This window comes from Hippocampus guttulatus, chromosome 16, assembly GCF_054856545.1.
Source record: "Hippocampus guttulatus isolate MCC_2025c chromosome 16, RoL_Hgut_1.0, whole genome shotgun sequence".
NCBI classification, from domain to species: Eukaryota; Metazoa; Chordata; class Actinopteri; order Syngnathiformes; family Syngnathidae; genus Hippocampus; species Hippocampus guttulatus.
The window spans coordinates 2,291,565-2,315,448 of NC_141276.1; the positions used below are offsets into that span (position 1 = coordinate 2,291,565).

Sequence of the window (23,884 nt, forward strand, 5' to 3'; positions counted from 1 at the left end):
TAAATAAGCGTATTAACCATCGATTGTTCTTGAAACGAAGCTCTGTCTTGCTTCCCATGAGCCTTTGCGCATATCATCAGCGAATTCGACCTAAACAAGCAACTTATAACTAAATTAACTGTAAACATGCTGTTATCAAACGCAGATAATTAACTCAATGTGTTGTGTTTAACATGAACCGTTGAAAAAAAAGCTGAACATTTTGATGCAGCATCATTATTGCAACTCTGACTGAGCAAATATAGTCACCATGGATATATACAAGTTCACTAGAGCTCACCGGCATGCCTTAAACTGATGAGTAAGGAAAATAACGACGCGGGGTGACGCCCGTGTCCTCGTAAAAATCACGAGATGAATTTTTGAAAGGGGAAAGGTCCGCCCGCTGAAGTGACTTGCCTACTTTGCGAGATGCTTTGCAGGACTTGGACCTTCCCTGTCCTCTGGCGGGTGGAAAAATAAAAATTACCACGGAACGAAGACACGTACCAAACAGTTCACGATGCACTGTGCAAACCGATGTTATGTCTTTATTTTCGCCTGTCAACTATATTGTAACATATTTATCAGCATGTACGTCATATGATATTTAACAATGTCATCAAATCTTCTGCGACATGTACATAAATTTATTCTTTCGACTAGCTGCTGGAAAACAAGTCAAAAAATGAAAACGAATTAGGCCGTGTAAAATGACGTCATAAACTTAACCTGATGTACTTGTTGATCAAACATGTTAGATTATCGTCTGCTACTTTAAAATAATAATTTTAGTAGGGTGATGGTATGAAACATCACCAAGAGGGTAGCATTCGTCCATTATAAACAGACCTGACCTGTCAATTGACTTCAAACAATGGAGAGGCCAAACTACAACTCCCATGATGCAACTCAAAAGGCACAGATTCAAGCGCAGCGGGGTGGATCGGTCCCCCCTCCAGTTTCCAACAGCTCATCACCGCTGTACTGCAAATCCGCTCCAAGAGAAATGGCAGCAGTCTTGTCCCGTGCCCTCAAACTACCGGGTAAGATGCAAACACCGTGATCTCAACTATAAACACGAGGTAGTGACGTCCAGCGCTCTATATGATCAGCATCATTGCCGAGAACACCATGGAATCTGTCGCATCTGACATGCAAATCGGTCATTTTACGTGCCACTTCATTAGCATCCTTCCGGCGCGTGGTGAGTGTTTCAGGACGTTATTTATAACGGCCATACACTGCGCCTAACGAGGGGTACGCGTCCATGTATTTCAGAAAGTGCTCGCTAATTTTCTTGTGTAAGCATCTCTGCTACCTGCTAGCAGTCTGCTAGCTAAAGTTACCCCCTCAGAGCCCATTGTCACATTGACCCGAGAGCGCATCTTCACCTTCTTGTTACCTTCAAATTTCGTCACATTAAAAAAAAATCCTTGATCCATTTTACCGACTTCCTATATACCCCCGAATATAGTTCTCCAATTTATGATAGAGCTACACAAACAAACAAATAAAAACCTGAAAAATAAACCCAAAAATGCATTCGCCAACCATGTGCAAAGAACAGGACAGACTGAAGTACATCGTGTAAAGTTACGGTTGTGTAGTCTTAAATTGAAATTAATTATTCTGTCGATGGTAATTTAAATTCGTTTGTTACGAATGTGTCCCTGATGGTGTAGCGGTACACTCGCCTGACTTATATGCAGGCAGCACGAGATCGGTTCCCACGCAGTGACGGTTTGGGTGTGGATGGTTGTTTTTCGCGATTATGTTCCCTGCGATTGGCTCGCGACCAGTTCAAGTTCTTGTCTGCGAATCTCTTCAGGATAAACCGGTTTAAAAATGAATGGATGTTAAAAAAAAGTCATCAACGTTTTTTTCTGATAATTATGACGTTATTAAATGTTGGATATTTTAGAATGTTAATATTTCTCATATATACATGTAACATCTGCTGCTGTCTTGTGGCATCGGTGTTGCGGGAGTGTCAATGACTCACCGATTTTCGCCATTCGGGTTTCTGTTCCTTTTCCCAACGTATTGCGTTGCCTACTTAACGCTCTGTTAGCTGTCAAGTAAATCGCTTGAGTCTCAGTTCATGTCTGTTTATTCCGTCGGTCTGTATCATGATGTCGACATTTTGATATAATGGTGCATTTGACAAACTCAAGCTTCAAGACGTGTGTGTGTGTGTGTGTGTGTGTGTGTGCAGGGAAAAAGGGCTCGCAGCTGGGTGAGTACGACCCACTCACCCAAGCAGACAGCGAGGACGAAAGTGAAGAGGATGACCTGGTACTCAACTACCCCCGCAACGGTCTGGGTCGGGACAACTACCACGGCGGCGGCTCCACAAAGCTGCGGGGAGGTCGAGTCGGAAGACTGGTGGCGGCCGGAGATTCGGCGCAGGAGGATGACGACGACTGGAGAGAGCGACTCCCCAGTAAATGCCAGCAGGACAGAGATGATGTGAAAGGCGGGCCGTACTGGAGCCCGTCCACGGAGGACAGGGAGCAGTGTGGCGGATCTGGACTGAGGATTCACGGGACTGAAGAGGAAGAGAAGAGGCTGAGGAGGAAGAACGCCGTGCGGGCATCTTTTTTCCTGGTGCCTCTCGTCTGTGCCATGCTTCTCGTGCTTCTTTGCGCTTTCCTCATTCCCTGTCAGAAAGGAGCACTGGCAAAGAGGCCGAAATGGGAGAGAGCACTCGGGGATGCTGGAGGTAACAAAACCAGAATTGCTGTATTTGTATATCCAGGCTGTCCAAAAGCCACCACGTACTTTCTTTTGTTTTCAGCTATCATTTGGACAGACGTGAAGGCCATCGCGTGGCAATTTGGCATCACGGCTTCAATTGGCGAGCAATATGCCTCCAAAAACTGCAAAGCCTTAAGCAGTCAAATGCCGATGGCCTCACGCCTGTATGGCAGGTTCATGGAACACTCGAAATCGTCCCTCGGTGCGAGTGTGAGCGCGGATGGTTGTTCGTATCTTACATATTTACGTGTGCTCGCAAAAAGCATCGGCCCTTGAATAAGACGACGTCAATTGAAATGAATATTCCTCCATGGGCGTTTTCTAACTTGCACCAAATGCATCAGATGATGTCATAGCTACGTGAATCATTTGCTCCGTCTAGGTGTCACGCCGCCTGCGCTGGCATTATGGGATGTCGACGGCGATTCGGTGGATGATGTGCTGCTCAGCGTCACCGAGTGGACCAATGACACGCATCCCACACAAGGAAACAAAAGTAGGGCGACTTTCGATACTTTCTGACCTCTTGACGCGCACGCGTCGCCTCCGCTCGGATGACTCGTACCGTTGCGCTCCCAGTTTACAGCGCCGTCGCCCTCTCTGGTGCGAGCGGGCAACCGCTATGGAGGAAAGTCATGCGGGAGTCGGTCTTGTACATCCAGTGCGGCCTGCAGCTCAACACCAAGCCGTTAGCCGTATGTCTCCTCATCGGGAAGTCGAGCATCATGGCTGTGAATGGAACCTCGGGTGAGAGAAGCACAATTTTCTTTTCACATTCACGTCATGGTTGAGCACGCGAGCGCCTTTGGATGGACCACAACGGAGATTCTGATCCGAGCTCACCAATTCTGACAGACGCCCGCCATCGTCCGAGAAGGCAGACTTGCCAGAAGAGTTATTACGGAGACACAGTCGAACTCCAGATTGTCCCCCCCCCCCACCTCCACTTACTGTTATGGAAGCATCCCACATCTTGCATGTGTGGAACAGAAGCACGATGGCCAACGTCAAAGAGTTTTCATTTGACTTCACAGGGAAGAACTTGTGGTCCGCGCTGCTGAGGAACATTGAATCTCAGGCGGTGTTACTCCCAGACGTCCAGGGAGACTCGGTCCCGGATCTGCTGGTAGCCACCCTGCCAGCCGATGAGGTGCAGCCACTTCCCACTTGGCTTCCTGTCCGCACATAAACAGACACAGTAGGGACGATGCGCGTGAGATTTTCAACAAGCCCCGCGCCAAGTGACGCAGCCAAACTCTCATGTCTCCAAGCCATTTGGCGTTTCACTCACCACGCGCATCTGCGGTTACTTTCAGGCTCTGGATCTCTCCCTCACTTTAATTTCCGGGCTGACTGGAGCGAAACTGGGACAGTCGGTGTCGTTCAACCTCACCGGACAAGGGAAACTGATCGGGCCTCTTCTACATGAGACGCAACAGGGGGCACACTACATCGTGTTCGGCCTCGGTAACCGCAGACTCTCAGCTCGATGTTCAAGATTCCGGACACATAAGTAGAATTACGCAAGCAGCAGATGGCTTGACACTTATTTCATCTCAACAATCGGTCTGTCTTCCGAGGTAACGTTGTGGCCATCTCGCTGCGGGATATGTACGTCCGTGCAAACGGCAAGTTACCGGTGATTCCCGCGTTGAGGCGGAAGGATCCCAGGTGGGAGGGACTGAAGAAAACCAACTCCTCCTCCTTCATACACATCTTCAGGTTGGCCTGAGCAGCAGCATTGCAGCATGACACAGCAAAGAGCCTCTTCTATGTTGAATGGCTCCCTTTTGCAAAGTTAAATGCGTGCTGATGGTTTTTTGTTTTGGTTTTTGTGCGTGTGTAGAGGATCTGAAAGTGTGGAGTTCTTGCTGCCCCTGGTGGCCGGTTTTGGCACCTACCACAACAACCTGGACGCGGTCTCCAACCTGAACACCAGCAAGAGTGACTGGGTGTTGGTGTACGGCTTCAGCAAGATCTCTGTGCTCGGCCAGAGGGATGTCCGCAAACGGTGGACCTTTAACTCCGCCCCCATCCACAGGTCGGTATCGAGCCGCGTTGGAACAGGATGAATTTGGAGTGACGTCTCTGTGAAACATGCCCTTGTGTGTCACAGCCAGCCAACTCCAGGACACTTTAATGAGGACGGAATCCTCGATCTTTTCTTCCAGCACTCGGCAAATGGCATTATGAAGGTAATGCGAGGTTTTATTTTAAGCAATCAGGTATCTGTTCGGTTGACGCCTGTATGGTTGTTGACCTAATTTCTCTCTTGACGTAGGCGCAGGTGATTGATGGTGCGAACGGCCGTCCTCTCTGGACGGCGCGGTTTGTGTGCCCCCGTCTTGTTTTGGAAACGGCAGCCGTCTCCACTTCGACCGGCCTCTCCGTTTTTGTCTTCTGGGCCAGCGAGCCAATCGGTGCACAGAAGAATATCACCAAGGCAACTGTGAGTCTGCCAAGAGAGCAAGCGTCCTCAACATTGGTTGTTTCTCATCTCACTTGATTTAGCCGCATGAGAATATAAATACACCCGAGTATGATGAGGTGCAATGCAGCTTCACTACAAACGATATCAGCTGTAATCAACCTTTTGTTGACTCAATACTTATCCGAATGTGTCGATCAAAAGGGAGGATTATCATCTGAAAGAACAGCATTCTCATCAAGGATATCTATTTCGTGAATAAATGTACCTTGAACACACAGGTGGCCCCCCCGGCTGTTGTGGCAGCAGAGCCGGTCATCAGAAAGCTGTTCCTGTTGCATCCTGCCCATCCCTCGATCCTGATGCAGCTCGCCAAGACCACAGATACCACAGTGGCTGCTACAGGTAGAAGTCAGAGGATACGTTTATAAGGAAAAAAATGCAAGAACCCCCGATATTCTACCCAGCATGTACAATGACTCTGTTCATTGGATGTTCTCCTCCATCCTTTGTGCCAGTGAGTTATGAGGAGCGCCAGAAAGAGGCATCTTACATCACCGTATCCTCGCGGCCGACACCCGACTCGAAGGCCGCCGCTCGGATCGTTAAGAGCATTCGGCTCCGGGCAGCCATCGCTCAAGGACAAGTGGTCAGATTAGGCGAGAGCAGCAATTCTGGGACAGCTCTGAAACCGGATGTGTTTGAGCTTGACAAGTTCTACAGACGCCTGTTCTTCAAACATCAGGTGACGGTCCTTTCCTAGCGCAGTCATGAACTGTTTTATTTGACCTTGATGAGTATATACAGCATAACCACACATTCAACATCATGCAGGACGGTCATACAATGTGCATCACTATTCATGATTTGTATTATTTTTTTAGTAACGGGACGCTTTTCCACCATGCTGTGTCACAAGAAGGGGTACAACTGGAGAACTGCACTGAGGCGAGATTCATTTGAACCTGTTTACATTACACCCGTTTGTCTATTTAATTAGTACTTCATTTCAGTTCATTAAATGTGAAGTGTTTATCATCATGTTATTTATATCATGTTGACTCAAAACTTGTATTTATTTGAACGCCAGTGTTTTTAAGATTTTAGTGAAAGATCAATTGTTTGGACTTGATCACCGCACATTGTTTTAAGGAAAAGAAGTGTGAATGTGGTACTTCATGGTTGTAAATCTTACATGGCTAGTGTTGCATATTCTCAGATCACAATGAATCACGAATAGAATCCCTTCAAGTGATCACGTGGTAATTTTGTAGTTGTTATGTGTGTAAATATCGATTGCTGTACAGTATTTATTGGGTTGATGTATTGTTTGTATTAATTGCTGTTTTTTTTTTCTCTCTTGGCTGCTCATGAGTACAGTATGTTATTGTAAGTTGCAACTTCCGGTACTACAAAAATTAAAATGAAAAATGTTCACAACACGGATCTTTTGTTTTTTTAACTCAAGCAATTTTCGGGGAACAGCACAGAGGATTAATTGAATACACTGTCTATTTTGTCCCCCCAATGTAAGCACAACTGACTTAGTTACTGGTTGTGTATGCGGCCAGTGGACGTTTGGGTCCATACCTTTGCTGTGCCAATATATTGGCGCTGGGTGGCGCTGTTCTCGTCGCATCCTCAACGTGGTTCCGCATTGCTGTCTTGCCGCATCCAGACGCTGTTTATCATGGCGTCAGCCCTTAGTCGACTTGGCTGGGTTTCGGCTGTCACAAACGTCTTCGCCTCGCCGGCAAAGACTGCGACAGCGTGTCGGACGGCTGCGTGCTCCTCTTCCGGGGCCATTCTACCGAAACCCAAGAAGGTGAGTGTTCATACGAGCCGAGTAAAGCACAGCGTGCACTCACTAGGACGAATCACTTCTGGTACTTGAGATTTCACCGTTGAAGAATGACACATCCACGGAGGAACCTTTTTTTTTTAAATTTTAATCTCTACTGACGTTAACCAACCAAGATGTTTCTATGGTGGGGGGCGGGACACGGGGCAAGCAGACTCCCTTCGGCCTTTGGCGGATCGCGGCGGTAGTGGTGCCCTTCTTGTATGTGGGGACTCGGATCAGCAAGAGCTTCGCTGAGCTTCTGGAGGAACACGACATCTTTATCCCCCAGGACGACGATGACGACGACTGATGAGCGCCGCGAGCCAATCAAGAACAAAATCACCCGGGCCAGGTGGGTGCTGCGTTCAATGGCATTCCGTAAATATAAAAACTAAAGCAATGTTTTCAGGCACGTGCACGAACACCAGTCAGCAACTGAATAAACTACTCGCATTTCAGATAAAATGCACTACTTATTTCGACCTCTAAACATTTCAAAGTCCAACTGTTCAATGTTTCAGTACTTTTTTTAAATACAACTTTATTTTCTTTAGCAAGTAAGTGAACACAAATTCACAACACATATTAGATCCATTAAGGGCCAAGTCCATTTCCTTCTTCACTATGAATTGATGTTTAAACAGTCCTCTTCATCGTGCTGTTCAAATTAGAACAAGAGATGACAAACAATTGCAGTGTGCAACTGATACAGACATACTAGAAGACGCCGAGAACGGTGTATTAGTCGACCCCCGGGTGGGAGAACAACCGAATTTTGCCATTAAGCTCCTTGTTAGAAAACAGTTACTTGGTCAACAGGTAGGCTACTGAAACAGAGCTGGATCTGCGAAGTTGAAATTTTAGAGGTCAAAGTTCATCTGTAGTTCATCTTATACTGCCTTGTTTTGCACAGATCAATTCATCCATTTGTTAATACTTGAATATTTTTCCTTTCCTTGACAGATTTTCTTTTGACACATCTGCGGGTACAAGTCACCACTCACCCAGGAGTTCTTGCGCCCTCATCAGGATTTCTTTATTTTTAAACTGTCATTGAGCCTGATAAAATCCTCTAGAAATGTTTTGTCTTCGCATGCTGTAGTAAAGGTTTTGATAATGTGCTCTATTTTTGTATGTCATCATGAGAAACAATACGACAATGAGACAAATAGCTGCCCATGATGTTAGCATTTGGGATACGAATATCAAGGTAGGATATTTCTGTTCAATAGCCCCTCTAATAGCAATCCCGAAAAAGCCCGTTTGCTCGTTAATAACAGACACAAACAAGAGCCTGTGAATGTTTCGTGTGTATTTACAATGAAAGGAAACATCTGTCACAATAGGCAAGCAAAAAAAAAGGGAGGGGGGGTGCAAGCCAAGTAGGAGTTCAGGGTTCGTGACCCCGGTAGAATTTGGACAGGAAATCAGCAGGGCGTGGTTCCTCAGACTCATGGAAGTAACGCATAATGTGTGTCTTCTGTTTCCATACGTGGATGGTCTCCTGGAGTTCCATTTTCCCCTGCAGGTGACATTACACGCAGATAGGAAATAACTACAACAATTCCTAACGTGAGGCCTATCCGATATGGTCACGAAATAAACTCCAAAGCGTTACCTTAATAACCAACATGTCGACCACACGGGGGTCAGTGACATGTTTGTTTTTGTTGAACATCTCCCTCACTTTGTCTCGGCCCTGTTGCGTTGTGATATCCAGCTGAAACATCGCCACTGTGGAAAAACACAGATGAGAAACTATGCTGACACAGCAGCATTTTCATTCAAGCCTTTCACATATCAAATGCTAATTAGTGAGTGTTTTTATGTATCGGGTGCAGTAACAACATGGTACAAGTCCAACTTTGAAATGTATCAGCACTTTCCACAAGAGTTGACTGGCAAACTTGATAAAGGTGTTTGAACCATGAATCAACCAAGACATTTCCAAGGACTTCTACCTCATTGCCTTTCTGTTACTCTTCCAGTCTCTCTGCATCTTATGGTAACCCGCTGATGCTCTAAATTCAGTGTCCACTGCCATCTGAGAATATCTTGTTTGGAGCCTCACAATAGTAACTGTTCCACCTTTGATCCAATTCTGTCTCGAACCCGGTAGTTCATTTCGCTGTACAGATTCTTGTTTGTTGTGCTAAAACTACTTTTAGTGGGCCTACGGAAAATATATTTTTGTAAGTAATCTATTTGCTATTGGATTACAATTGGTTTGTGATAGACCACCACGTTCATCAGCTGTATGGACCGCTCTCCCTCACAACATTGCAAACCTGTGTGTGCGCTTATATATCATTTTGTGTGAACTAAACGGGTTGGTTAAAAGGGTTTTAATAGGAAATAAAGGAAACATTTAAATGTTAAAATATGACAATTTATATGACCCCTTCGTTTGCTTTAGATGAGGTAATAGTTTGCTATTTTACTTTCAGAGTAAATTATTTTTTTAAGCACATTAACGAAGATTGCAACGCAATATATAAGATATAAAGTGTTGAGACAGTACAGGCGTACTCATAATAGCCAGATGAACAATGCTGTGATGACGTTTATAAAATACACGAACAAATTCTCCAATGTTTTAGTGGCGAACTGCTAGCTGCTAACACAGACGCGACCTTGACACTCTTAGCCTTGAAATCGGACAGCGTCGGGCGACATACCTGTGTTAGGGACTTCTCGGTACCAGGCTCGGTAAAGCTCCCGGACTCTGCGTTTCGCTTCGTCCAAATCCCTGCTAAAAATGGGCTTCACAACTTTGGCAGCACCGGCCGCGGTGCGAGTCGCAGCTGTCGACGCCATGACTGCTGCCGTCGAGCTTTCGCGTCTGACTTATTTGTCGGTGTTGTAGTACAAACAGAATAGTGCCCGCTAGAGGACAGGCGCCAGTGACATATTTACAGAGAGCACGTCATGAGCTTCTCGTTTTATTGATTGAAAAAGTGGATAATTTACAAAATACCGTAAATACAGTATATTAAATATATATTTTTCTAAAGGTAGGTAAGTCATTTTATCACAACATGTTTGAGTCCCATCTTTGTCAACAACTTGGCTCATTAATGCAACACCTGTCAATTATTTTTGGCCAGTAATGATGAAGACGCAGAGGAAAAGAAATTGGGTGTGTTTTGGGGCAATAAAGCAATCCTGAATTTTTCCAAGCAAAGGAATTTGAGGCTGAATTTGGTCAGAGACAATTTCTTTCATGTCTAATCAGCCTACCAGGAGTGATCATTTGTTTTGCTCTGTTGTATGAATCCCAACTCTTTTCAGCATCTTTACAAAAATAAGACAACCCAAGCTCAGGTTTTCTGTTTACAACAATACAAAAAACTAGCCTTTCATTTAAAAGTACAGTATGCTGTACAGCATTAAAAAAACAAAAACTGAGATGACAGTAGCTCTGTGTCAGCCGGTGGCCTCAAGCCGAAAACAGACACATAAGGATATATTGGTTCATCCATAGTAAAAGCTGAAAATAACATGAAATAACTGAAACTATAAGCAATATAACAGTTGACAAATATTCCAGTTTTAAGACAAAATGCACACTCATACACGCTTTCACTCGCGAGAGGCAGAAGTTCCAGGAAGAATGGCAAAGTGCAGTTTATATGTCACACATGGTCCAGTGTAATGAAGCCAGTTTGCAGCTGGGCCTCGCTGCTGATTGGCGGAAAGACTGAAACTTCAGGCACCATCGTGGCCCCGCCCTCTCAAAGTTTTCTCTACTTTTCTGTATCTCGTGTTCATTCAGTCACATTGAAGCAGACACACCTGCAAAACAGCAAAAAAGACCGACTCACGTCAAATTTTTATTTAGCATTGAATAACAAGGTCAATTGGAAGACAAGTTCTGCCCAGAGCCGAATGAAAATGTCAAATAATCCACGCACTGTTGTGCATTTACAGAAACTTACACTTAATAAGAAGCATCAATTCAAACCTTTCTCTAAGCAGGCTCTCAGTGGTCCATGCTGTTGCCCAGCCTTTGGCCCTCCTGCAGTGCGGCCATGGCCAGCCTCAAGTGCTCCTTTAGACTCTGGATCTCCCGCTCGCTGCGACCTTTCATCCCACTCAGCTCCTCATTGACCTCCGCGTATCGCTCGCTGGCCAGGCGTTTCTCCTGGTGTGAATGGTGGACATTTGTGTTAAAATACTGTTGCGTCATCACATCCCCGAGGTCAACGAGCCCTCACATTTTCCTGGTTCGCCATTCGCATTCAGTGTTGCTTTTGAGCGCTGAACACATTTTTTTTTTTTTTACAAACTTTCACACGCTTCACAGAAGGTCCACACAACGCGGGCGGTTGGGAATTAAAAGATTGGGCCAGGGGAAAGATCAGGGAAACCATTCATCCAACAGCATGGATTATGCGGCGCGCGTGAAACAGCGTATAGGTGACGCCGCGCCTGCTTAACCAAGTTGAATGATGTCATCACACACATACGGTACCGTGTTGAGGAACTGCAGTTCATTCCTTAGACAGCTGATCTCCTTATACAAGTACTCAATCTCTTTTTCTTTTACCCTGAGAAGTACCTGGAAGAGAAACAACAGTCTGGTTGGTTTTCATTTCCTTCGCTAAGGTCATGACATATCTCAAAGGCGATGGCACAAATTATGTCATCTTTAGATGTCGGGTTATTCCGCCGATGCCGACTTTGGGGTATTGACATGGATTCTAAAAATATTTTACATCAGCGAATGAAGGAGAGAGTGAGGAGTGATGTCGGAATTGCACATTGTGCAGCGTTCTTGCCGTTCACAACAATCTGCTTACAAAAGACCGAGGTGGTGAAGCAAACTCACACCCACACACTTGCAGCAGGCAAACTCATGGTGCGAATATACAAATACCGCCTCTGCAAATGGAAGGACTTCCTCCTTACGTACTTTCAAGTGTTGAGGTGAAACTAGAGTGTCCTCACCTCGAGTTCACAAGATGTTGCTTTTTTGTTGTCTTTTGAACCCAGATCTGAGTTGCTACATCGTATGCGGATGAGCTCCTCTGCCAAACGGTCCTGTAAGCTCTGGAAAGAAGAGTTCTTCAAAATCAATTGGCATGAAACACCTTTTCCTTTGTTACAGGACAAACTGAAAACACGCATGACAACTTTTCTGCCGCGATCCAAGTTTCTGTTTATTTGTGCATTTTAGTCAGAAAACGTACTTTGTTTTCTTTCCTGAGCTGCTCAAGGTCTCGCTCCTTTCGACTGAGTTCTCTCTCCCTTTCGGCGTTGTTCTGTTCAGCTCGGTTCAGCTCCAGACATTTCTGAGAGTAGCGCTCCGACAGTCCGCCGAGTTCTCTCTGCAAGGCCTGACTCTCTGCCCTGCAGACACGTGGAAATGAGCACAACTTTATGTACCTCAGTGCAATGCTGTCCATTCACCTCGGGAGAAGGAACAGAAAGGGGGGGGGGGGGTGAAAGACTGACAAATGGAAAAAACTGTCACTTCATGTTTTAATGAGGCTTGATGTGACGACACTTCCTGAAACCACCTCAGGAAAAGCATTGCAGCAACTGCGTGAAGCTTTTAAAAGAAATGCCGATATACAGCCAAATTCTGTGGTGGCCACTGTAGTGATCTTTTTTTTTTTTCTTCAGACAAAGAACTGTGAACAAGATTGGACAAGCTCAGACGGAATCAATGCGTTACCCATCAATCAATTCATGTCACGCGGACAAAATCTCTTACTGTTGTTGGATGCGCAAGCTCTGTGAATCAAGCGATCCGCTGCTTAGTCTGTTGACCTTCTCCACCTCTCTCTCCAGCTCCTCTTTGTGTTTCTTCTTGACCGCCTCCATTACTGAAAGAAAAACATGACATTCTTAGAAGCTTGAGGCACCACGTCTTCTTCCAAATAAGGTGCGTTTGCGGTGGTCGGGTTGTTTATGCACCGTGAATCTCAAACTGGGTTCCCGGGACCCCCAGTAATGAGTCCCTAAATCAAAAGTGTGCGAACATCTGAGTCAAAAGTGGTGCAAGGGACAGTGTGGCTGGGGAAATAGTGCAGCAAAGTCACACTTCCCATTTTCTTCCAGTGTGCATTGATACTGTATTTGCACGGACGAAACAAAACCATGAGGCAATTCACCACTTTCACTTTTTTCGTACGAGTCAACCCTTTTTTTTCCCTTTTTTTTAAATTATACAGTACAAAAATATAGTCAAGCTGACCTCGTGATGTATCTTGAATCTCCTCCAGCAGCAGCCTGTTTTTCTCGGTTTCTAACTCTGCCATCTGGCGGTCGTGCTGCCTCTGCAGCTCCGCCATGGCTTGTCGATGAGCCTGGTCCATGGCAGTCAGGCTGCGGCTGCACGGACCGTCGGGCCCGCAGCCACCCGGCACCCCTCCGCCCCCTCCCCTTCCTCCCCCCTGTTGTAGTTGTTCAAGCTGTTGCCTCAGTGACGCCACCTGAAGAGAGACAAAGACGGAAGTAAAGCCCACTGAGAGCGCCGAACTCAGTCTAACCATGACCGTCGCATTTCTAAACTGCGAGGGAGGATTTTTTTCAATCCAACAACTTTTTGACAATACAAATTTGGAACACATTTTGTATAAAAAAAAAAAAAACAGACGCACAGCGGTCAGATTTGGCAGCATTCCTCAAGTCCAATAATTTTCTTTTGACATCCTCCTATCTCTCTAGAAAGTTTGAGCTAAGAGGAATACTGCTAAAGCAAACACAGGCCAGAAGGACAGCGTCTATTTGAAGTATTAAAAGGCTGAAAGGGGAAAAGACTTCATCTAACAAAAAAGATGAAGGTTAATTTGCATCAGAATTTTGTTTGCAAATTTAAAAAAAAAAAAAAAAAAAAACCTGTCCACACACTACCTCCCTCTGCAGCGCCTCATTGGCTGACTGGCTGGAAGGCCGGGACCCCACTGTTGGTTTCTCCTTTAAAGGCATCCGCTCAAACTCCGCCCACTTTTTCTCAATCTCATCCTCCACGCGCAGCTTTTGATCGACTCCTCCGCCGGTGCCCTTCCGAGACAGCACAGCCTCCCACTGGCCGCTGGTGGCGTCCCGTGTTTTGTCCTCCTGCCGTTGGCTGTGCGCCTTGTGGTGGCCCTCCCCGATCTCTCGCTGACTGGCCTGCACGTGGCTGGACGAAGCAGAAACGGGCGAAAGCTCGACGTAGTCAAACCTGCGCGGAGAGGCAGGAACTTCCAAAGACACGTCAGCGTGCCGTGATGACGGTCGCCGGGAAGGCGCTTGAAGGCGGGAGTGGGCGTTTTCCTTGTCACTACTGCTATCAGGCAGTCTGGAGAATATTTGAGACAAACGACAACAAAAAAAAGATCCATTTCAAGGTAACAAAAAAGAATCAAAGCCCTTCAACTCGTTTGCATTAACTTTCGCAACGGCGTGACGATACTGATGCCCATGATTATTTTGGTCATCGTGATCTTACATTTATTTTCATATCATTTCATCTCTCTCTGCATTAGCATCATTTTGTTAGTTAGCGGTAGAGGATAGGATACAATCTGAAGCTACCTCAGGCATGGGCAAGTGGCAGACCACAATCTGAAAAACTAAAACTTGACTTTCTATGAAGAACAATGCAAAAATTACTGTGTGATGTCTGGTGAGGTACTGGGCCTGATGCATTTCTTTAAAACCTCAATCCAGTTCCTCCTGATTCCCGCTGTCATGGCGGAAAGAGTGAACATGGCCTCCCGTGTCTGGAGAAGAACAGATGAAACGTTCAAAGATACCAAGATGTGGCCGCATTTTCATCGGATGGGAAAAGAAAGAAAAAGGAAAACAATCAATGTTCAAGCAGTGAAATACTTGCCTGTATCTGAAACCCATAATTCTTCTCCACATCAAACTCCGACACCTTGATGCAGGATTTCAGATCAATTTCCCCGTCCGAGTCATCTTTCTGCCCAGAAGACGCAAGCGCCCTTTCAGTTGATGTTCCAACGCGCCTTTTGTTGTTTTGATGACTCGTGTTCATTTATGCTTGCGAAAACAGGCGACTCAACTCACCTCCTCCGCACTGGAGTCTCTGTAGTACTTCAGTCCAGCATCGGTCAGAACAAACCAGTGCTTCTTCCACTGTATGCAGCAGATATCAAATGTCAGACAACGCAACCGAAACATATACGGACTTCAAAACAGAAAAGTTGAAGGGGAACCGAGCAGCCCAAAACTGCTGTCCACTGGTTGGACTCGAGAGAGCGGCTGCAAGGAAGGGAAGAAGAAAAACACAAAACTAACCAAGGCAGATAGGATTCAGAGTCATTTGCTTCTCGTGAGTAGAGCGCCGGATTATATTTTGTGTCCCCTTTGTTGTTGACTTCATTTGCAGGTCACTAATTTCACGGCACGGTTAATGCCATTATCTTTACTGTCAGTGGCAGATAAAGTATGGCCCAAGGAACACGCACAACTAACTCTTATCTTCAATCAGACCCACTGAGCATTCAAAATAAACTATTTTAAAGATAGGTTTTAACATATTTTTTTCAACCTCATCTGCAAAACTCCTTGCCCATCTGTCTGTGTGTGAAAGTAAATGTGGCCCTGTGAGCACAAAAGTATGCTCACCCCTGCGTGAACCTTTGCGAATCAAATCGAACTGCGCTACTCGGTGGGAAGGTGGGGAGAAAAGAGTTGCAGGAGAACAAAGGAAAGTACATCTTCTAGGGTATTTCACCTCGCCAGAATTGTCCAGTTTTGACATCCATCCCTTCTTGAAGTTTAGGAGGTCAGGCTGCGGGGCAGAGAATCACAAATCAATGTGAGGAACCTTCACCGCAAATACAGAGGTGTCACATGACGGACAAAAGGTTTTTGCTCCTGATGTAGATATCCGTCGTATATCCACTGCATGCAACATGGCTGTGGTCTCGTGCTGTGCGACAAAGTTGCATCGTCAGACACGGGTGTGAAAAGTAACAGCCAAGTGCTCCGGTCGAAGGATTTACTATCAGCATCAGCAAACCCATTAAAACAAGTGAGGTGTTTAAAGAGGGCAAAAGTATCACTCTTGTCGTAAACCAGTGACAGTAGAATTTTTTTTCTTCAAACTAACCCCTGACCCATATCCAGCAGTCAGTCTGTTTCTGCTTTTTAAACCGTAGAAAAACATGTAGTACTCGAGAAGGTGGTTTTGGTGAGTACTGTACTTGCTTTCCGATGAGACAATCTTGTTTGTTGAGCATGGCTCCCTTTTGCTTTTCACTGGCAATGACTACTCCCACAATTTGTTTCACAAACGTTAGTCCAACACTCTCAGTAAAAATAACAGCAGTCAATAATACCGCTACAGTTTCCTATGAGAAAAGTTTGGAGCCAATAGGGACGAAGCGGGAAGTCAAACGAGGCATTTCACCAGCATCCCAGACCAGAGTGTGGTCCGATGTATCAGTATTATTTTCAGCATTGTATCAAATTAGCTCTTCACTTTCTATTGCACTTGTCCTCATTGGTGTTGAGCTGGAGCCTATCCAAGCTGACGTTCGGTGTGAATGTTGACCAGACAAATATTTTGCCAAACGATATTTTTGAATAACGAATGTGTTGAGTTGGGGTGGGGGGCTTCACAGGGGCTCCCCGGGAAGGCTTTCTATTCCCCCAAGATCAACGCCCATGTTCACAATACTTAACTGTGTGTGTGTGTTTTGTCTGTGGGTGCTTTACAAGAACCTATCGTTGAGACTTCGTAAGCACAAATGGGGGTGATTTGGTCTGCTTGGTTTATGATGTATCTTGCATATTATGACATTGTTATTGTCGCTGACGCCGATGTCATTGCTAACTGTAATGACTAACGTACACGAAAGCACGAAGCAGCCGACAGATTTTTAGAGTAAACAACGCATACAAGTATGGCTAAAGCAACCGGTCCACTTTTTAAATGCTACGCTGGTCTCAGAAATGGAGAAAACCAGAGATGGGAAGCGTACAAAACTAAATTTAGTGTCCATATGAACAAATCGGAAGCCTAAATAGCAATAATGCTACCAACTTAAAACACACCCTTGTACTGTGACAAAAACGCTGTCCAGGACGGCTCATTTAAGCATGTAATAACATGCAAATGGAGAATACAAATGCAAACATTTTAGACTGAAGTAGTTGCCATTTGAACATCGGGTTTCATTTGCAAAATCGTCTATCTGTGAGAAAGGAAGACGTTGCTTTGAAAAAAAAACAGCTTACCGTCATGATAACAGGATCCGGTTAGGACGTGGTTGAAGGAAAAAAGCAAAGTACCGTTAACTCATGAAAAAACACACTTCTACCTCTCTCTGTTGGAATTCCCCGTTCGACTTCACTCAATCAACTCGTCAATAAAGTTGTACAACTTTCTTGGTCAAGACCAACGTTGATCGACTTTGGAAAAACCGCGCCGTTCACTGTCCCATCAAGCGAAGCTTCCACATTCTTAAGGAGAAAGTGAACTCTGCCAAACACAAGACACTTTTGACGCAATTTCGGCTAAAAAAGAGAAAATCGTTTAGCGTGATCTTGGACAGCAGCGACTCGACTCGTATTTTTGACTTGTGGTTTACTTCCTGGGCGGCTCCGCTTGACTCTTTGAAGAAGAAAACACAGCTCTGTAGCTCCCGCTCGCGGTCCGCAGCACCAAGACCGCCAGCGCCAAGACAAATAGACACTGAGCACCTCGTTGAACATCGTGAACCGTTGCTGTGTACGTCCACGCGTCAGCCATATTTGATGTGGCATATCTACTAGGCGTCAATTTACGCCAATGGTTTGACCGCCATAGAGTGAAAACCTATAAAGTGCACAAAGTAAATGCCTCTCAATTGCCCACCACACACACACACACACACAGTCTTAATCCCATGAGATCTGGTTTTGAGTATAAAATGTCAGTCGTAAATCTCTATCCGGCAAATGAATGAGCCATCTTCATCAACCGCTTCCCTTTTCCACATCCAATATGGTCGCGACTTAGACGTACAATTAGTGCCAAGGCAACGTCTGCGTATCTACAGTACATCTATGGTCCACACCACCTACATCCGGGTCACCCAATTTTGTCGCTGTTGGTTTCACTTGGAGCAACCCAGGAAATTCAACACATGCCCCAGGCAGCACACCACAAGTGACACGGCTCAGTCTTAAGAAATGCCTGTAGGCATTAGGGTAGAGAATCTACAAAACAACTGCACGTTGACAAAAAGAAAGTTCAGTGTAATCCACAAATAATAAACATGATCTGTGAACGCTGGGCAAGCTGTCATCTGGTCTGAACAACTGTAGAAAAGAAAGATAATGTTTATTACCGTCTGAGTGAGCTTTCGTGTTCTGAAGAATGGGCTCCTGACACTATTTGGGAAGCATTTTGTGTTGCATTTATGCAACAAATGTGTTTTGATTTGCCACCAGAGAAAATTCAAAAAATAAATAAATGAAATCAGTGAAAGTTGTTTGTACCAGCTGTGTCGCATACCTGCATTGGCGCTGATATGTGATGATAATCTGTCCAAGAACTGCCCGCATCTAATGTGGGACTGCAAGACCTCTAAAAAGGAGTAACTCATAATTAAGAAGAGCACACGTATTCACAAGATTTCAGTTTTTTGAGTTAAATTTCAGAATGAATCAAAAATGCACAACATTCAAACCTTTGATGGTGAACTTAATTTGACCTTCTTCAAAATTCTGAATGCATGTGACAAATGTTCAGTCTTTTAACTGGCTGAGCTAATTTACATGATAACTGCTACCTGTACCAAGTTTCTCCGCTCATGAAGGCCCTCCCAGATCTGCCATTGTCAAGCGAAGGCCAGAGTCGGCACGGCATGAAAGCGCTATCACGTTGAAGCCAAACGGTAAGCAACGCTTTCGTGTCAGGTTACCGTAGATTCGCATTAGCGGACATAGTTACGCGCATTAGCTTCTAATAACCAGCACATACTTGTGCAGCTAAGCTTTTGATGTGAAGGGGCGATATCGTCATGGTACCGAAATCATTTGCATAAGATAGAAATGCTTCCCAAAACAGTTTAGTGTGAAACAGAGTGTGCTGAGAGAATATTAAATGTGCTACTTTGGCTGAAAAATGTCAGCGAGCGAGACAGACGGGCGGGCGGGGCAGACAGACGGACCCCAATCAATTGGATCCATTTCATTGCGATCTCTGAACCTACTTGCAACGAGGAGCAGGAGTGAACTCGAGGTAGATACCCGATGCCGCCATAGTGCCATTCTCTGTCCGTTTCCCCCGTGTCTTCCCACTCTCGGGAGGGATGCTTGCTTAGGGAGTGGCTGCAAGAGCACAATGGAGGTGTCAGACGAATCAATGAAATGCACGGAAGAAGCCGATGCAACCACTGAGTGCTTATGATGCGCCGCCATTGCGGATGCGGGAAGCCGCCCAGAGCACATCTCACGTTTCATCGTGCGTTATTGCATTCAATCAAATCTAACCTGGCTGGTTTGAAGAGCTGCTGTCTCCGAGAGCGCTGGTGAGGTCTCTCCATGTTGTCGTGCTCATCTCTCTGATGGATCCTTTTGACTTTGGGCAGATCAGCCATCGTGGCATATTCCTCCTTTTTGTTTCCAGCGGAGGCCACAGACTCGGAGGAATCCATGGAGCTCTGCGATAAAGCATGGCTGTGCATTTTCATCGGAGGAACAGGCGAAGGGCTCCGCTGAGCATGATGGGAGGTGTAGCGATCTTCTGGACCCTGTCGCCCATCCCTAGATCGAAGACCACCGGGGCTTCTCTGAGTTTGCAAGGTGACGGAAGCGTTTCTGTGGACTTGTGCATTCCGCATGGTGGGAGAAGCGGCGCGGGATAGCGAGGAGCTGCGCAGGGAAGGTGTCGATCCCCGCCATGACCGTGGTGAGCGATCGGGGGCAGATTTTGAGACACTATTGTTGTTTTTTCTTTGAAATGAACGGCCTTCCTCTCCATTGTTGGCATGTCTGAGGACAGAGTAGCCCGGAGGGTCATTGGTGGTATTTCCAGACGGCAAAGCGTTACGGGTATTCTTATTATTTCTCTTTAGCGAGCTGCCAAGCTCATTTTTACGAAATGAGGCTTGGTGAGGGGCCCTGTAGCTCTGTTTTGATGGCAAAGAGCTACGGTTGTCAAAGGTTTTAACTTCAGACTTGCGCAGTGTCGACCGAGTGGAAGTTTCATCACTTCTCCTTGAAGGAGAGGAATTTCGACTTTCACGACCATTAAACAAAGTGCAGCTTCCTGTTTTTCGAAGTGGATATTGACCAGTTCTAAAGGATCTTTTTTCAGAATAGCTATCAAGGACTTGACTGCCACTGCCAGTATTGGATCCCGTCTTGTTAAATTTCGGCTGACTCATTGTGTCATAACATTTGGTTGGGGGGCGGCTTGGGTTTTCATGATCGAGGCCATTCAGTCCATTTCGCAGGACAGCCTGACTTTCAATGTCGTAGCCTTCTCGTATTGGGGACCCGCAGCGTCCATGATGACCTCTTCCGTCCAGTGAGGTCATCGATTCCGATTTACGGAGGACAAATTGGCCCGATGAACTGTAAGTTCTTCTCGTGGGCGAGGACGCACGACTTTCATGGCGACTCCCAGAAGCTCTGCGAGATGGAGCGTGTGTAGGATCGGCGAGTCCGTGTAATGAACTGATCGCATTTCCGGCTTTGTAGAGTGACATTTTGCCAGCAGATGAGCTCCTGCTTTCCAGACCCCGACCACCGAAGGATCCACTTACTTCCGTTTTTCGTAAGGCGCTCCGAAAATCAGAGACTGTACTGGATTGGGATTTGACTGACCCGGCAAGAGATTTAAAGTTTCTTGGCAAAGTTCCTGAGTCTACACGTCGGCCATGCGATCCTCGCAGGGTGCCTCTCAATCGCGGCTCCGTAGCATCAACGGTATGCCCTCTGATCGGAGAAGGAAAGTCATCATCCCTCAATCGAGCGTTTCCACGTGGCGGGGAGGAAGAGCGAAATTGTAGAGCTGAGCCTTGCCTCGAAGAATCAAAGCGCTCAAGATGTTGGGAGGCAGAATTGTAAGAAGCCGTTCCTCTACCGTACGAGTGGATCAAGCCTTTTCGCTCCACACTGGCTAGCGACTCAGCTATTTTGAAAGGGGTCGGACTCGGAGAACGAGCGCCAACCTGTGCCTCAACCTCAACGGCAATGTCGTAGGGGTCAGGAGGAAGGAATTCCACAGGCAGCTCTTCATCCTGAACCTCGGGTACCTGCCTCTCAGAGGCCAGACCGAGAACGGGATTTCTGAAGGGGACGGTATCCTTGGGCTCGATGTTTTGACTGCTAAAGATTGGATGGCCTCTTTCGAAATGGCGAAAAGGAGCTTGGGGGCTGTTACCACGGGGGGCGCGGGCACCTGCTGCCCTCCCCAGAGAGAAGTAGCCGCTTTCTCGCTTCTCTCTTCCTTCTTTAAACCCTGGGGTGGGGGGGGGGGGGGTGAAGTTAAACAATGTGAGAAAAAAATAGTAACCTTAAGAGAAAATACTGAGCGCCAAGCTTTCCCGACGTAAAAACACGACAAGATATGTTACGGACGATGGCTCGAGGACACCTCAGGTGGTGACATCACAAGTATCGCCGGGTAAAGAACACCTTTGGCTGTAACAGGATATACAGTTCAACAGTCAGGCGCAGTAAGTCGGAAGATTACGGAAGGTTCGTATACGGAACTGGATATTCTCAACAAAAAACTGTGACGCGGCTATTAGTGGCGGGCCGGCTGTTTGGTACCAATCGGGGGGGATGGAAAAACTGTCGATGTCATCAAGGGCCTGTGCGCTCGTCTTGTGAGGACAAAAAGAAACAGTCGCGTGGCGAATAAACGATTACAATCAACCAAGAAATACACGACAAAATGAAGAAAATAAGACTGTTGGGAATAGATAAACATCCATTTCATGGAACAAACTATCATTTCGGCCGCCATTTTAGGTCACGGCTTCTGATAGTCTTGACGCCAGCAGGCCTGGCTAGCTGTGATCGCTCACCAACTGACCTGAACGCCCGTTGAGACCATCTCTGCTGTGAGTTTCGTCCATCCAGGACCAAGCGCCGCTTCGGTGAGGTGACGGGTCAAGTCGAGTCATTCTCGGCGGCGGGTATTCATTCTCTGCGCTGCCGGAGCCGCTGAGCTCCCGGTAGTCGTCACTCTGGTCAAGACAGCTGTTTGGAAAGTGTCAGGGGGGATGGCGGTGGAAAATGAAAACAAAGATGAAGTTAAAGTAAAGAAAAAGTCTAATATGGTGTTGGGAACTGGTAACACACAAAAAAAAAAATCATAAATGACAAGGCAAAGTTATCATGATGATTAATCGGTAACGCAGTAGTTACCTGTCAGCGCTGTCGTCGTCGTCGTCATCTCCGTCGCAGATGTACAGCTCACAGTCTGGGCTCAGAATGTACAAAGAGCTCTCGGCACGACCCGGTGAACCTCCAGACACATCGCAGCAGCTGCTCACCACCGACAAACGCTCCGAATCCTCCCGATAGGATGATCAACACGGACCAATTACAAGACACATCCGTGCCACGGGGGTTGGCCCACTTTTCCTCCAAATGTAGAAGATGTAAGCCTTCAATCCACTTCGTTTACGGCTACTATTTGATATTCCGATATATATGCAACAATACGAAAGAAAATGTGTCCGACGGGCTCTTGTCTCTTTGGCCACTCTCTCACCTCTGACACACTGGCATGTGCAGTCTGTCGTTCGATTAGGGTTACAGATCTGTAACTTGACTCAGCTTTAAGGGCCGCATGATGAATTATTGACACATTTTCTTGCCGCAACCTCCTGTTTTAATTTGATTGTAACCGATCTCCCCGTCGAGTGGCAGACGTGATCCTCACGAACGCCGGGTAACTGTACAAACGGTATGATAGTAATATTGCTGGACAAAGAGGCCTTGGAGAATAGCGCTGTTGTACAACTGCATTGCATCATAGCGAGAGCTGTTTCGAGCACTTTCGCATCTCACTGAGCTAAAGGCACGAAGGTAAGGTCAGCAAAATATGAGGATGAAATGATTTGTTTTGGGTTGTGCAGATGCACCGCTTCAAGCGCTCTTCTTACCATCTGAAGCCTCGCAAGATACTGCACCTTCCTGTCCGCCCATCTCGTCTTTCTCACCTTGCTGCTGGTGTCTTTTTCCTCCACCTGCGAGGAGATTGGCGTTAAGGGCATTCCATTGCCGGGTCCCGTCCCACATTTGGATCCGGCTGGAGCGTCTACGGCAGAGTTCCGCTGCGAGGAATGAAAATGCCTTTGACGCAGGCAGTCATGGCAGCGGGAGGGGTCGAAGATGTTGGGTTGAAACGCGGGGCACGCAGGCTCGTCGTCAGAGAGAGGCATGATGATTTGGGGATGTGAATTATCATCATCATCGCATCCCGTGGAGAAAACTGAGACAAAAGCAAAAAGAGAGAGCCTCAGAAAAACAAGAGTCTTACAAAACGCATTTTATAGACAACGTTCAATGATGTGGGTGGCTGGATCTGGTCTTAAATGGGATACTTGTGATCTAGTCGGATTAACGAAGGAGTCCGTCAATGCAGACAAGCCCCTTCATCAAGTTTTGAAATGAAACTTTTTCAATCAACCAACAAAACCGATTGAGCCTGGCTGGGATCATCACTTTACTAAAAACGAGTGTTGGGCAATGAATTGTGCTGGGCTTCAAACTTAAATATGTCATTGAAGAGAAAAAAAACAACCATAGCTGGAAGGTGGTAGCTTCCCACCACGAGTAAAAGTGAAACAAAATCCAGTCAAGAGTGCTCTCAAAGTAGCACTGCCACCGGGGAGCAACGAGGCCTCTGCACGACCAATGAAAGGCTCCAAGCCAGAAATAAGCATCAGCAAACATTTTTA

At 46.2% G+C, this 23,884-nt stretch overlaps 4 protein-coding genes, 1 long non-coding RNA gene and 1 other non-coding gene across 8 annotated transcripts; 3 read left to right on the forward strand and 3 right to left on the reverse strand.

Annotated features, from left to right (window-relative positions):
• Positions 1 to 284: 284 nt before the first annotated feature.
• Positions 285 to 438, forward strand: LOC147192404 (U12 minor spliceosomal RNA). Its single transcript, XR_015103292.1, has one exon. It is a non-coding gene; the product is annotated as a U12 minor spliceosomal RNA (small nuclear RNA).
• Positions 439 to 841: 403 nt separating this feature from the next.
• Positions 842 to 6,609, forward strand: fam234b (family with sequence similarity 234 member B). Its single transcript, XM_086132071.1, has 13 exons — positions 842 to 1,025; positions 2,198 to 2,704; positions 3,122 to 3,235; positions 3,319 to 3,486; positions 3,774 to 3,889; positions 4,056 to 4,206; positions 4,320 to 4,461; positions 4,586 to 4,780; positions 4,856 to 4,934; positions 5,021 to 5,188; positions 5,449 to 5,572; positions 5,686 to 5,912; positions 6,052 to 6,609. The coding sequence occupies exons 1-13, from the start codon at positions 857 to 859 to the stop codon at positions 6,052 to 6,054; spliced, it is 2,163 nt and encodes a 720-aa protein (XP_085988197.1). The 5' UTR covers positions 842 to 856; the 3' UTR covers positions 6,055 to 6,609.
• On the reverse strand, positions 2,075 to 5,566 carry LOC147192406 (uncharacterized). Its single transcript, XR_015103142.1, has 4 exons — positions 5,436 to 5,566; positions 4,031 to 5,194; positions 3,691 to 3,914; positions 2,075 to 3,468 (listed from the first exon to the last, which is right to left on the reverse strand). It is a non-coding gene; the product is annotated as an uncharacterized LOC147192406 (long non-coding RNA).
• A 186-nt stretch (positions 6,610 to 6,795) lies between the features above and the next one.
• On the forward strand, positions 6,796 to 8,131 carry smdt1a (single-pass membrane protein with aspartate-rich tail 1a). The gene is made up of 3 exons (XM_086132076.1): positions 6,796 to 6,992; positions 7,183 to 7,362; positions 7,974 to 8,131. The coding sequence occupies exons 1-2, from the start codon at positions 6,858 to 6,860 to the stop codon at positions 7,318 to 7,320; spliced, it is 273 nt and encodes a 90-aa protein (XP_085988202.1). The 5' UTR covers positions 6,796 to 6,857; the 3' UTR covers positions 7,321 to 7,362; positions 7,974 to 8,131.
• A 176-nt stretch (positions 8,132 to 8,307) lies between these two features.
• Positions 8,308 to 9,863, reverse strand: ndufa6 (NADH:ubiquinone oxidoreductase subunit A6). The gene is made up of 3 exons (XM_086132077.1): positions 9,689 to 9,863; positions 8,629 to 8,744; positions 8,308 to 8,532 (listed from the first exon to the last, which is right to left on the reverse strand). Exons 1-3 carry the CDS (start codon positions 9,825 to 9,827, stop codon positions 8,401 to 8,403), a joined length of 387 nt encoding a protein of 128 aa, XP_085988203.1. The 5' UTR covers positions 9,828 to 9,863; the 3' UTR covers positions 8,308 to 8,400.
• Positions 9,864 to 9,939: 76 nt separating this feature from the next.
• Positions 9,940 to 22,144, reverse strand: triobpb (TRIO and F-actin binding protein b). Of its 3 annotated transcripts, XM_086132074.1 has the most exons (16): positions 22,009 to 22,144; positions 19,455 to 21,429; positions 19,175 to 19,292; positions 18,475 to 18,546; positions 15,706 to 15,762; positions 15,036 to 15,104; positions 14,839 to 14,928; positions 14,616 to 14,725; positions 13,872 to 14,301; positions 13,213 to 13,450; positions 12,730 to 12,841; positions 12,203 to 12,362; positions 11,961 to 12,062; positions 11,485 to 11,571; positions 10,975 to 11,154; positions 9,940 to 10,805 (listed from the first exon to the last, which is right to left on the reverse strand). In XM_086132074.1, exons 1-15 carry the CDS (start codon positions 22,097 to 22,099, stop codon positions 10,993 to 10,995), a joined length of 3,873 nt encoding a protein of 1,290 aa, XP_085988200.1. In that variant the 5' UTR covers positions 22,100 to 22,144; the 3' UTR covers positions 9,940 to 10,805; positions 10,975 to 10,992. The 3 variants fall into 3 exon arrangements, with proteins under 3 accessions (XP_085988200.1, XP_085988198.1, XP_085988199.1); XM_086132072.1 differs by lacking the exons at positions 18,475 to 18,546; positions 19,175 to 19,292; positions 19,455 to 21,429; positions 22,009 to 22,144 and adding an exon at positions 17,214 to 17,844 and having other exon boundaries at positions 11,476 to 11,571; XM_086132073.1 differs by lacking the exons at positions 18,475 to 18,546; positions 19,175 to 19,292; positions 19,455 to 21,429; positions 22,009 to 22,144 and adding an exon at positions 17,214 to 17,839.
• Between the last annotated feature and the right edge of the window lie 1,740 nt (positions 22,145 to 23,884).

Coding starts and splice junctions, on each gene's coding strand:
- fam234b (XM_086132071.1), top strand. CDS start 857: ATGGAGAGGCCAAACTACAACTCCCATGATGCAACTCAAAAGGCACAG. Junction 2,705..3,121: donor AGCACTCGGGGATGCTGGAG/GTAACAAAACCA, acceptor TGCTCCGTCTAG/GTGTCACGCCGCCTGCGCTG. Junction 3,487..3,773: donor GGCTGTGAATGGAACCTCGG/GTGAGAGAAGCA, acceptor TTGACTTCACAG/GGAAGAACTTGTGGTCCGCG.
- ndufa6 (XM_086132077.1), bottom strand. CDS start 9,827: ATGGCGTCGACAGCTGCGACTCGCACCGCGGCCGGTGCTGCCAAAGTT. Junction 8,745..9,688: donor CCGAGAAGTCCCTAACACAG/GTATGTCGCCCG, acceptor GTTTTTCCACAG/TGGCGATGTTTCAGCTGGAT. Junction 8,533..8,628: donor TCGACATGTTGGTTATTAAG/GTAACGCTTTGG, acceptor TGTCACCTGCAG/GGGAAAATGGAACTCCAGGA.
- smdt1a (XM_086132076.1), top strand. CDS start 6,858: ATGGCGTCAGCCCTTAGTCGACTTGGCTGGGTTTCGGCTGTCACAAAC. Junction 6,993..7,182: donor TTCTACCGAAACCCAAGAAG/GTGAGTGTTCAT, acceptor CGGGGCAAGCAG/ACTCCCTTCGGCCTTTGGCG.
- triobpb (XM_086132074.1), bottom strand. CDS start 22,099: ATGACTCGACTTGACCCGTCACCTCACCGAAGCGGCGCTTGGTCCTGG. Junction 18,547..19,174: donor ACTCCTGCTCCTCGTTGCAA/GTAGGTTCAGAG, acceptor ACTCCTTTTTAG/AGGTCTTGCAGTCCCACATT. Junction 14,929..15,035: donor GAGACTCCAGTGCGGAGGAG/GTGAGTTGAGTC, acceptor TCTTCTGGGCAG/AAAGATGACTCGGACGGGGA.